Raw genomic sequence first — 13,450 nt, 5'->3', positions numbered from 1 at the left:
ATCCGCCCCAGGTGCTCTCGGTACGCCCTTGGCACTTAGCATCCTTGTCACATGGCCCCGAACATATTTGTTAATGCTCAGTGCCCGCCAATCTCATGGTGAGGAGGATGCTATACCCTCACTTGGGCAGGTATCACAACCAGTTGCAGTCAGTTTAGATTCTTCTACACATTAGTCCTCAGCTGACATCGCTATGGCACTGAGGTCACTGTCACTTATGGGCCTTTATACCCGCACAGCCATTCACAAAGGACCCTGCATGTGGCGGGTGTGTGTCTTATACGGGCACTGTACTGCTAGAAGGGACATGCGCTCGCCTCTAGATGGCGCTCTTTACACTGAGCTCAGAGTTTACTTTCCACAGACGGAAGGCGGAAGTGACGTGTTGTGCAGTGTGTGGTGAAATCCTCGTGAGCCATTCAAACAATGTCGGTGATTCCCGGGGATAATTGGCGGCCGAGCAATGTCTGCTTGGAGACCAGGTGAGTATCGGGAAGGGAGAGACGGGCGTTGCGATGTCAGTAGGCGGCTCAGGGGTAATGTTCTTTATTGTCTTTTCGCAGCATGGGCTCTATCACGGTGGAGCTGTACTGGAACCACGCCCCCAGAACGTGTACGAACTTCGCAGAGCTGGCCCGGAGAGGATATTATAATGGAACCAAGTTTCATCGCATCATCAAAGACTTCATGGTTCAAGGAGGAGACCCCACAGGGACTGGTATGGTGCTCTCAGCTGGCATTGATACAGAGGACCTTCAAGCGGAGTTCCACCCATATAAAAGTCAGCAGCTAGAAATAATGCAGCTGCTGACTTTATAATGGGACACTTACCTGTCCAATGTCCAGCGATGCGGGAGAATGAAGCCCCGCTCGTCTCCCCCTCCTCTCTGCGGCGCCGGCATTGTCACTGTGGGCTCAAGCCGCGATGCCCACTGTGATTGGCTGGGCAGTCGTCTGGGACCTATGACGTGTCCCAAATGATTGCCGAGAGCAGAGGGGGGGGGTAAACTTCCTTCCGGTGCCCCGGGTGGAAGTGAGAGCTGGATCCCTCTAAAAAGAGGGTATCCACTTTCCTGCCCCCCCCAAAAAAATGACATGTCAAATGTGGCATGTCAGGGGGTCACCTGCACTTAAAGCGGAAGTTACATTTTTGGGTGGAACTCAACTTTCAGTTATCTTTAGCTGTAATCATTGTTAACCCCATGTGTGCTGACTGCCTCCCGGACCTTTTACAGTGGTTGTAAACCTCCATTTTTAATTTAAAAAAATAACAACCATATCATACTTACCTCCACTGTGCAGTTCCGTTTGTACAGTGTGGCCCCGATCATTATCTTCTGGGGTCGGCCTCACCCTCGTCATTGGATTTGATTGACACCAGCGGGAGCCAATGGCTGTGCTCCTATCAATCTATCCAATCAAGAGCTGGGAACCCTGGGCAGAGAGGTCCAGCACGTCTCCGCCAAGGGATGAGTAAAAAGGAGGGGGGGGGGGTGTTTGGGTGGTCACTGTGAGAAGTTTTTTCATCCTAATGCATAGGATGCATTAAGGTGAAAAAACAGAAAAATTTACAACCCCTTTAAGAGTTCTGGGAGGTGGGCATTCAGGTCATGTGACTGCTACGATTGGCTGCCACAGTGGTCACATGACCACAAAGTTCCCAATCGCAAGTATGCATCGGGAACTTATTGATCTCCAGTGGCCAAAATGCAGAGAGTGTGCTCTCAGCACGGTAAGTTGTTTTAACAGGCCTGCATATATGCAACCACTCGCCGTTGCATATATTCATGCAGCTGGCACCAAGCTATTACCCACTCTAACCCCCTGGAAGGATTTACCCCCTAATGACCAGGCCATTTTTCGCGATATGGCACTGCGTTACTTTAAATAATTGCGTGGCTTTGCAACATTGTACCCAAATAAAATTGATGTCCTTTCTTTATTTTTTTCCCACAAATAGAGCTTACTTTTGGTGATACTTGCTCACCTCTGCGGTTTTTATTTTTTGCGCTACAACCAAAAAAAAAAAACAATTTTGAGAAAAAAATTTTTTTTTTTTACTTTCTGCTATAAAACAAAATAAAACTATGTAAAACAATCAAATTTATTTATCATTTTAGGCCGGGTTTGTATTCTGCTACAAATTTTTGGGAAAAAAATCCCAATAAGCGTATATTGATTGGTTTGCGCAAAAGTTATCCCGTCTACAAACTATGGAATAGATTTAGGGACTTCCTTTTTTTCTTCAGCAATGGCGGCAATCGGTGATTTTTAGCGGGACCGCGACATTACAGCGGACAAATCTGACCCTAAGTGACACTTTTTGTGGACCAGTGACACTAAAGCTGGCCATACACTATACAATTTTCCTGTTCAACTTTCCTTTAGATTTACCAAAACCACATAATATGAGGTGAAACCTAAACCCTTTCAATTTGTATGCAATCAGACAGGCCCTTGCACTACATAGTTGAAGGTAAATCTAAAGGAAATTGAATCAGAAAATTGTATAGTGTATGGCCAGCCTTAGGCTTCATGTACACGGGACGTTTTCACAACCTCTCCTGAACAATTTAACTTGACAGATAGTAACCCACGTTTAACTGCTTGCGGACCAGCCGCCGCAGTTTTACTGCGGCAGGTTAGCTCCACTGCACAAAATCACGTTAATGTACATGATCTCGCAAGGCTTGCGTGCCCGCCGTGAGCTCTGTGAGTCCAACCGCGGGTCCCACGGACTCGATGTCCGCAGGGATACCCGCGGTCGTCTCACGGAGAAATGCGGATGTAACCAAGCATTTCCCTGTTCTGCCTAGTGACACTGACACTGATCACCATTCCCTGTAATCGGGAGCGGTGATCAGTGATGTGTCCCTGCTAGCCCATCCCCCCCCTACAGTTAGAACACATCCCTAGGACACACTTAACCCCTGCAGTGCCCCCTTCTGGTTAACCCCTTCACTGCCAGTCACATTTACACAGTAATCTGTGCATTTTTAATCGCACTGATTGCTGTATAAATGTGAATGATCCCAAAAGTGTCTGATCTGTCCGCCATAATGTTGCAGTCACGATAAAAATTGCAGATCACCGCCATTACTAGTAAAAAAAAAAAAAAAATAATAAAAATGCAATAAAACTATCCCCTATTTTGTAGATGCTATAACTTTAGCGCAAACCAATCAATAAACGCTTATTGCGATTTTTTTTTTTTCCAAAAATATGTAGAAGAATACGTATCGGCCTAAACTGAGGGAAAAAGAATGTTTTTATATATAATTTTTGGGGGGTTATTTATTATAGCAAAAAGTAAAAAATATTGCATTTTTTTTTTTTTAAATTTGTCGCTCTTTTTTTGTTTATAGCACAAAAAAGAAATAACCGCAGAGGTGATCAAATGCCACCAAAAGAAAGCTCTATTTGTGGGGAAAAAAAAAGATGGCAGTTATTTTTGGGAGCCACGTCGCACAACCGTGCAGTGCCGAATCGCAAAAAGTGCTCTGGTCAGGAAGGGGGTAAATTCTTCTGGGGCTGAAGTGGTTAAAACGTCCGTTTTGCTGCGTTTACATGCCGTGTTTGCGTTTTTTTTTTTTTTTTTTTTTTTAATGGTGAAAAAAGCCTATAAATGAAACACGGCTTTTAGCGTCGGAAACTCTGAGACTCATTTTTTTGCCTTTAAAAAAAGACCTATAAACGCAACTGCCTAGAAACGAGAGTAAACGAACTTGTGTACATGTACACATAAGTTAACATTGAATGAGTTCAGGGGCAGTTGAAAAAAGTGTCCAACTGCCTCTGAACTTCGGTGCAGCAGTGTACATGGGGCCTTATACAGTGATCAGTGCTAAAAAAAAAAAATGCACTGTATAAATGACACTGGCAGGGAAGGGGTTAACGGGAGATCAAAGGGTTAACTGTGTTCCCTCAGTGTGTTTACTAACTGTATGGGGGATGGACTGACAGGAAGAACACAGAGATCTCTGTTCTTGATTACTAGGAACAGAAGATTTCCATGTTCTCCCCTGTCAACAGATATCTGCCTTGTTTACATAGGCAGATCCCCGTTCTGCTCTGTAGAGCGATCGCGGATGGCCCACGCATTGGCTCTCCCCCGTGCAGCCGGCAAACACGCCCACAGTATCTATTACAGGAAACAATGTACAGGTACGTTGTTTTGCGTAATAGAGCCGCCCTGCCGCAGTTTATATGCGGTGGACGGTCTTTAAGTGGTTAAGCAGGGTATACACATACCGGACAGCAGATCATGGGTGCAATGCATGGCTCCTGCAGACTCTCAAGATGGCTGTCTGTGCCTCATATGGGCAGGCAGTTACTAGAGAGCAGGAAGAATCAATGAACTGTGAGGACACTGGTGAGTCGTCAGCTGCAATGGCTGATGGTAGTTGTAGTTCATTAATTCACAGGAAACTGTGAATGAATGGCATGGCCCTGTGGGAGGAGCCCTGCACATCTGCATTCTTTTCAAAAAAGTGGCAGTGGGTGGGTGGGTGGGGGGGGGGGGTGAAGATCCCCTGCCTGCTGTCACAGAGCATGGGAGATCAGAGGAATTGGCAACAGGAGCTGAAACAAGATGTTACATGTTCCACCCTATATACTACAGGATCCAGCTGCTTGCACAGCATGGGGCATTCATTTGTCCCATTGTTCAGTAAAGGGTCACTCAAGAGTGTGTATATATGTGTGTGTGTGTCCAATATGTCTTGGTATGCTGACGCCTTAAGAGTTCCCTTCACTGGAACTAAGGGGCCAAGCCCAACCCCTGAAAAACACCCCACACCATAATACCCCCTCCACCAAATGATTTGGACCGTGCAGAAAGCAAGATCCTTAAAGACATGGATGGGTGAGTTTGAGGTGGAGGAACTTGACTGGCCTGCACAGAGTCCTGACATCAACCCGATAGAAGACTTTTAGGATGAATTAGAGTGGAGACTGCGAGCCAGGCCTTCTCATCCAACATCAGTGCCTGACCTCGCAAATGCACTTCTGGAAGAATGGTCAAACGTTCCCATAGACACACTCCCAAACCTTGTGGACAGCCTTCCCAGAAGAGTTGAAGCTGTTATAGCTGCAAAGGGTGGGCCAACTCAATATTGAACCCTACAGACTAAGACGCCATTAAAGTTCGTGTGTGTATATATATATGTGTGTGTGTGTGTATATATATATATATATATATATATATATATATATATATATATATATATATATATATATATATATATATATATATAATTTTTTTTATCAACTAATAAAATGGAAAGTAAATGAACAGAAGAGAAAATCAAATCAATATTTGGTGTGACCACCTCTTGCCTTTTAAAATGGCATCAATTCTTTTAGGTACACTTGCACACAGTTTTTGAAGGAACTCTGCACGTAGGTTATTCCAAATATCTTGGAGAAATGACCACAGATCTGTGGATGTAGGCCGACTCCTATCCTTCTATCTCTTTATGTAATCCCAGGCAAACTCAATGTTGATCAGGCCAAACCATCACTTCCAGTTCTTGGTCTCCTTGTTCTTTACACTAAAGAGAGTTCTATGTGACCCTTGGCTGCATGTTTGGGGTCGTTGTCCTGCTGCAGAATAAATATGGGGTCAAACGCCTCCCTGATGGTATGGCATGATGAATAAGTATTTGCCTTCAGTTTCCTGCTGATGCTCACTATTGTACTGCTCTCCAGCCCTTTGGTGCATAAAATGCTACATCCAAATATTTTAAACTCTAGGAACTGGGGTGCAATCAAATAACAGCAGGTGCTCTGGATTGATGAGTCAAGATTGTAAATATTTTGCATAGATTGAGGGAGGGTTAGATCCTACAGTATGTCAAAATTGTATAGCTCTCTTCTGTTGGAGGAGATTCACTACTCTGTCCTAAGGATTGTTTTCACCAAAACCAGAAGGGGGGGGGGGGATTCAAAACGTTCTAGTTGCCCCAGAATAAAAGTTGATGGGAAACCCTGCAATGGCAACACCTGTTTGTAGGTACATCTGTCTATGTGGGGAATTCCTCTCGCTTTGGGAGATCTTCTCTAACTTCCTAATATACCTAGGACAGAAGGTAAAAATAAATGTCTCTAATTATGTGCAGATGGCAAAATAACAAAATAAAAATATCCCATTGTTTGTAGACGCTATAACGTTAGAGCTAACTAATCAATATACGCTTATTGGGATTTTTTTTTACCAAAAAATATGTAGAAGAATACATATTGGCCTAAATATTTTGAAGAAATTATATTTTGTTTTTTTTTATTTTGTAAAAAATAGAAACGTGCAGGTGATCAAATACTACCAAAAGAAAGCTCTATTTGTGGGGAAAAAAAGGACATTTTATTTGGGTACAGCGTTGCATGACCGTGTAAGTGGCAGTTAAAGTAATGTTTTTATTGATAATGTTCTTGTCTTGTTTAGGACGTGGCGGAGGCTCTATATATGATGGCAAACATTTTGCAGATGAATTACATCCAGACCTTAAATTTACAGGTTTGTACTTTGTTTTCCTTTTTTAGTGCTGTTGCTAAATAGGTTAATTTGCTTCCTCGTTTGTTTTTTCTTCTGCTTTTATCTCGATAAACTACAACTAATTTCTCCATTGCCCATTGAGGGACACAGGTTTAAGAAACAGGTTATGCTACTGTCTCCGGGGCATTATCCTTTTATATGTAATGGGCTGTCAATAAATTAAAATGAAGTAACTAACTACTTTCTTAACCAGTTTCATACTGGGCCATTATAAAATGACGCCGACAGGAACACTCTGTCCCTCTGGGTGGACGTCATATGCCGTCTGCTCGGTCTTCGCCACTCCTGAGCCAATGAAATTGGCTCTTTACCATGTGACCGACTGTGTCACAAATGTAAACAAACGGCTGTAGTGCCGCTTTCGGGAGGAGACAAGAAAAAAAAGTACAGTACAGTGCCCGATCTTCCCCTGAGTAAAGAGTACCTGTCTCCAGCCCATCAGAATACCTGAGTACAAATCTGCAGCCCATGCCTCATAGAGTATACATTGGGGTGTTTGCTTTCCAAAATGGGGTAATTTTGTGGGAGTTTCCATTAGAGGTCGACCGATATGGGTTTTTCTCTGGCCGATGCCGATATTTAGAAATCGCAGTGGCCGATGGCCGATATATTTTTTTTTTGGGCCGATATATTAGGCCGATTTTTTTTTTTTTCTTTTTTTTTTCTCTTCATCTCATAAAATCTAACAGTTAGACCCCTTTCACAGTGGGGCGTTTTTCAGGCGCTTTTGGGCTAAAAATAGCACCTGTAAAGTGCCTGTAAAACGGCTCCCCTGCAGTCTCAGTGTGAAAGCCGAGTGCTTTCACACTGAGGCGATGCGCTGGCAGGATGTTAAAAAAAAGTCCTGCAAGCAGCATCTTTGGAGCTGTGTATACCACCACTCCTGCCCATTGAAATGAATGCGCACCGCTGCCAAAGCGCCTGCAAAGCGTTTCGGCAGCAGCGCTTCATGGGCGCATTTAACCCCTTCCTCGGCTGCTAGCTGGGTTATAAATGCCCCGCTAGCAGCCGAATAGCGCCGCTAAAATGACGGTAAAGCGCTGCTAAAACTAACCGCGTTTTACCGTCAACGCATGCCCGCTCCAGTGTGTAAGCAACCTTAAGTAATAAGTGATAGAGAAAATTTTTTACATTTAAACATTTATTAAACAAAACAAACCTCCAATCAGTTCACTTGTATGGAGAATTTAGATTAAAAAAAAAAATAACTATATCTTAAATATTAAATACACAAAAACAGGTAATCAAAACTTTTGGACGAAAAAAAATGGGCTTACTTTTTTTTTTTTTTTTTTATATTTCATTTTTTTTTTTAAAAATTGCATTTGAAAGACCGCTGCGCAAATACCGTGTGACATAAAATATTGCAACAACCGCTATTTTATTCCCTAGGGTCTCTGCTAAAAAAAATATATATAATGTTTGGGGGTTCTAAGTGATTTTCTAGCAGAAAATACAGGATTTTTACTTGTAAGCAACAAGTATCAGAAAAGATTGAGTCTTTAAATGGTTAAACTGAGAACTTCTACACACAGAGTTCAGTCTATTGATAAAAAGAACCTGAAAAGATACAAATGTATCTTCTTATCAGACTTGGCAGGCTGCCCAGGGAGGAGAGAATCCTCTCCACAGATAACTCCGGGAAACTTGCATTGACTTCTATTACAGAAGTCATTTGCAAGTCCAGCTGAAGTTATAATTGGCTTTTTTTATCAGCAAAAAGCCAAATATCGGCTGATATATCGGTGGACCTCTAGTTTCCATTGTCCTGTGCTCCAGGACCTTCAAAGGTGTGATGGGTTATCAGGAAATGAGATGTGTAATTTATGCTCCTAGAATGCCTAATGGTGGTCCCCGCATGTTGGGCCTCTGTATGTGGCCAGGCTGTGTAAAAGTCTCACACGTGGTATCGCCATACTCAGGAGGAGTAGCAGAATGTATTTTGGGGTGTAATTGGAAGTATGCACATACTGTGTGTGTGAAAAATAACTTGCAAAGTAAAAAAAAGTTTTACTTTTTCTAAGAATTGTGGGAAAAAATTACAGCTTCAAAAAACTTACCATGCCTCTTACTATATACCTTGGACTGTCTACTTTCCAAAAAGGGGTAATTTGTGGGGTATATGTACAGCCCTGACATTTCAGGGACTCAAGAAATAATATAGGCCGACAGTACATCAGGTGTGATCAATTTTTAATAGTTTGCATCATAGCTTGTAGACTCTGTAACTTTTATGCAGACTAAATAATATCCACTAATTTGGGTTATTTTTACCCCAGCTATGTAGTAGTATAAATTTTGGCCCAAATTTATGAACAAAAACTACTTACTTGCAAAATTTTATAATCAAAACTAAAAAAAAGTGTCTGTGTGGGGGTGCGCTTTTTTTTTTTTTTTTTTTTTTTTTTTTTATAACTTGTATACCCAGTGGTGGTTAAATACCACAAAGCTCTATTTGTGTGACAAAAATGATAAAATATTTTGTGTGGGTACAGTGTTCCATGACTAATTGTCACTCAAAGTGTGAGAGCGCTGAAAATTGGTCTGGGCAGGAAGTACCCTTAAGGCCCCTGTCACACTGGGGTGGTTTGCAGGCGTTATTGCGCTAAAAATACCGCCTGCAAACCGCCCCTAAACAGCCTCCGCTGTTTGTTCAGTGTGAAAGCCTGAGGGCTTTCACACTGAAGCGGTGCGCTGGCAGGACTGTAAAAAAAAGTCCTGCGAGCCGCATCTTTGGAGCGGTGAAGGAGCGGTGTGTTCACCGCTCCTAAACCGCTCCTGCCCATTGAAATCAATGGGACAGCGCGGCTATACCGCGGCTATAGCCGCGCTGTACGAGCGGTTTTAACCCTTTTTCGGCCGCCAGCGGGGGTTAAAACCGCACCACTAGCGGCCGAATACAGCCGCAAAAACGACGGTAAAACAGCGCTAAAAATAGCGCTGTTTTACCGCCACCGCCCCAGTGTGAAAGGGGCCTTATTGAAGTGGTTAAAAGCAGATAAAGGATGGGGAAAAAATAAGATTAATAAATGCAGAAAAAAAACAAGTCAATGGGAAAAGACCAAAGCCTGGCACTCCACTTGGGATTCAGGGAAAAAAGGGGTTCCACAATGGAGGTTACCTTCATCAATACTTCTCAAGAGTGTCTGAGTCACAACCTAAAATCTCAGGTGTAGGAATATAGCTGTTGGAATTCATGGGTGCCCACCCTGACGTCAGCCTGAAGGACGGCATGAATGTTTCATGTAGTATTTAAAAATGTGATGGTAATTATAACATCTGATGTTTTAAAGTGGTATTTTACCCCGAAACCTTTTATTATATTTTTTGCAGCTTACCTCAATTCTTAGATGTGAAGCCTGCATTAATTAGTCTTCTATTTTTAAGTTCTTTTTTTTTTTTTTTTTCACCTGGTGAGGAGGTGGTTTTGCACAGAGCAGCCTCGATCCTCCTCTTCTTGGGTCCCCTGCAGGTGATCATGGCTCCATTCCCCCCCCAAGCAGCTTTCCAAGGGGGGTACTTGTGAAACCGCTTAAGGCTTTAGAACCACCCTAATGGGTGGTTTGAGCCAAAACCAATTTGAAAGCCTTTGTGTATGGTTTAAAATTTACAGTAGATTTGAGTGTAGTGATATCGTTTTTTTTGTTTTGTTTTGTTTTTATCCTCACAGGGGCAGGCATTCTCGCCATGGCAAATGCTGGACCAGATACAAATGGAAGTCAGTTTTTCTTGACATTGGCCCCTACCCAGTGGTTGGATGGGAAGCACACTATTTTTGGACGTGTTTCCCAAGGCCTTGGAACACTGAACAGACTGGGCATGGTGGAAACAGACAACCAGGACAGAGCACTTGATGAAGTCAAAATCCTCCGCGCTACTCCGTTATAAGAACCTCACAAGGCTGTTATGAACTGTTAAGACTGTTGACTGTGAAATATGTGTGCGCCAAATGTTCAGGCAGACATTTTTATATTTCTAACCAAGTTAAACCCTTTCTTTAATAGAATCGGTCACAGTGACTTTTACTAGTCACAGCCAAAGCTCCGACCAGCACTGGTAGTTAACTTTTTTCTTTTTTTGTTCTAAAGGTGCATGCAGACACAACATTTTCCCCATTCCTGATGTCTATAGCTGGATTTGGGGAACATGTTTGTCCCTCCATGACCCTGGCTATTGTTAATTGGCTGAGGCTCTTCAGAGGAAAGTTGGTCAGTCGGGATGGATTTTTTTTCAGGCCAATGTCAGGTGCAGGATCTACATCTTTGCTTCAGAAGCTAGTCCAAAGGACTAAGTCAAGTCCTTGAGGGTCAGAATCCACACACTAATATTCCTATAACAGGCCGCAGTAAAGTATGCTGAGCAAGGAAGTTACTGTTTGTTTGACAGACAATCCTGATCTTTATGTGGCCCTTTAAGACTGGAGTTGGACACCCCTGAGCTTACTTATTGATTAACCTGGAACAAACATGCAAAGCTCAGACTTTTCCAACTTCACTGGCTGCATGTTCATTTCAGGTCGGGCCTTTATTAGTTTAGGCCTTTAATAGTTCAGGCCTTAAACAGCCTCAGTGCCTGTACCTTCAACTACCACTACTGTGTAAGAGGCTGTTTGAATTTTTGACTTGTGTTGTTGGAATCAGTTTGAGATATTTGTCATTCAGAATTTATTGACAGGTGTATTTGACCTGCAGCTGCCCTACATTTTCCTTGCTTCAAGCAGGTTTTGCATTTCTATAGATTAGTATAGGAGTGCAAAAGCCCTGGGACACAGGCTCTTTACTTTTTTTGGCAGGCAGTCAAAAGCTGAAAACAGGCATGAACTTGTTTTTAAATCTAATTGGGCTTTCCTATATTTAGTAGAAGTGATTTAGGAACTGTAAAGCCACCTGATCACCTTCTACATAACAAGATAGAAGCAGTTCCTGACTAGGTACTCCTTGCTTTTGTGTGAGACTGGCGAGTACTTCAGGGGTCATATCTAAAAGGATGAGCGGTAACCGTTTTTGTTTTGCCTGTAAACAGTTTTTTCAGCTTCATGTATTTTTTTATATAATATATTTATAAATATATATTTTTTTTCTGTCTTTCTTGTAATTTGGGGGCCATGGGAAGTCTTCATCTTCAGGTTATACTGCTGCCTACAGGTGGATGGGACACTGGCAAAAACAAAAAAAAAAAACAAATTGTAGGGCAGCCCAGGATAATTCATCCTACTGTGCCAGCAAGCCTTTTATGCTAGTGCCCTTAATGAAAGAAGGTTTAGTGCAAGTACAGAATCCAATTTTGGTGTTTATATAGGACATTTGGAGATTATATTGTTTGTATGCACTAAAAAAGATTGTATATTTACTGAGGGTGGGGAAAAAGGCTAGTTTCTTTAAAAGTTCATGCAAATATAATGCAGCAAAAAAGGATCTATGGCATCTAATTATAAATAGTTTCACACACTTTACACAACTTTCACCCAAGAAAAGCATTTAAATCCAGTTAAAAAAATTAAAAATATGAGCAACTTTTTTGGTGCTGATGCATGTTTTCAGAAAATCTTTTTGAGGGTAAATTTTAGAGGCCTTCGTGTACAGCTTATGTGTCTAGTAACAAGGGTATTTTAACCGACTGCCGCATGTACATATACGTCGGCAGAATGGCACGTACAGGTACGTCACTTTAAATTTACCGCCGTGTGGTTGCGTGCGCGCCACCCTGCCGCGAGCTCCATGAGTGTGATCGCGGGTACCGCAGACTCTATGTCCGCGGGGATACCCGCTATTATCTCACGGAGAGGAAGAATGGGGAAATGCTTGTTTACATCAGCATTTCCCCATTCTGCCTAGTGACACTGTCGCTGATCACAGCTCCCTGTAATCGAGAGTGCTGATCAGTGTTGTCACATGTAGCCAGCCCCACCCAGTTAGAATCACTCCCTAGGACACACTTAACCCCTGCAGCGCCCCCTCCTGGTTAACTCCTTCACTGCCAGTCACATTTACACAGTAATCAATGCATTTTAATCGCGCTGGTCGCTGTATAATTGTGAATGGTCCCAACATAGCGCCAAAAGTGTCCGATCTGTCCGCCATAATGTTTCATGATAAAAATCGCTGATCGCCGCCATTACTAGTAAAAAAAAATTAATAAAAATGCCATAAAACTATCCCCTATTTTGTAGACGCTATAACTTTTGCGCAAACCAATCAATAAACGCTTATTTAGTTTTTTTTTTTTTTTTTTTTTTTTTTTGTTTTTTTACCAAAAATATGTAGAAGAATACATATCGGCCTACACTGAGGGGAAAAATTTTCTTTTTATATATTTTTGGGGGATATTTATTATAGCAAAAAGTAAAAAAAATCATGCTTTTTTTTTTTTTTTTTTTTTTTTTTTTTTTCAAAATTGTCGCCCTTATTTTGTTTATAGCGCAAAAAATTAAAACTGCAGAGGTGATCAAATACCATCAAAAGAAAGCTCTATTTGTGGAGAAAAAAGGACGTCAATTTTGTTTGGGAGCCACGTCGCACGTCCGCGCAATTGTCAATTAAAGTGACGCACTGCCGAATCGCAAAAAGCGCTCTGGTCTTTGGCAGCCAAATGGTCTGGGGCTTAAAGTGGTGTTCCGGCCGAAATTATAATTTTTAAATAAAAATACCCCTATAATACACAAGCTTAATTTATTCTAGTAAAGTTAGTCTGTATACTGAGGTCTGTTTTGTTAGTTTATAGCAGTAGTTTGTTATTTTATAAACTTACAGCAGGCCGTAGCCATCTTAAGTGTGGGCATCTGAAGCCAGACTGTATTTCTTCCTGGATCTCATCCTTGCAGATCTCGCACATGCTCAGTGCAGCACAAGCAGTATAATAGGTTTCGGGTCAGGTTTCCATAGCAACGGCAGTGTCAGA

At 42.1% G+C, this 13,450-nt stretch overlaps 1 protein-coding gene across 1 annotated transcript; it reads left to right on the top strand.

Moving 5' to 3' along the window:
- The first annotated feature begins 327 nt into the window (after positions 1-327).
- On the top strand, positions 328-11,808 carry PPIL1 (peptidylprolyl isomerase like 1). The gene is made up of 4 exons (XM_073615952.1): positions 328-482; positions 564-718; positions 6,443-6,514; positions 10,224-11,808. The coding sequence occupies exons 1-4, from the start codon at positions 427-429 to the stop codon at positions 10,439-10,441; spliced, it is 501 nt and encodes a 166-aa protein (XP_073472053.1). The 5' UTR covers positions 328-426; the 3' UTR covers positions 10,442-11,808.
- The last annotated feature ends 1,642 nt before the right edge of the window (positions 11,809-13,450 follow it).

The sequence above is a fragment of the Aquarana catesbeiana genome, linkage group LG02, assembly GCF_042186555.1.
Source record: "Aquarana catesbeiana isolate 2022-GZ linkage group LG02, ASM4218655v1, whole genome shotgun sequence".
NCBI lineage: Eukaryota > Metazoa > Chordata > Amphibia > Anura > Ranidae > Aquarana > Aquarana catesbeiana.
Note: the sequence above shows the minus strand (reverse complement) of the source record. Positions and strands in the feature narration are given on the sequence as shown.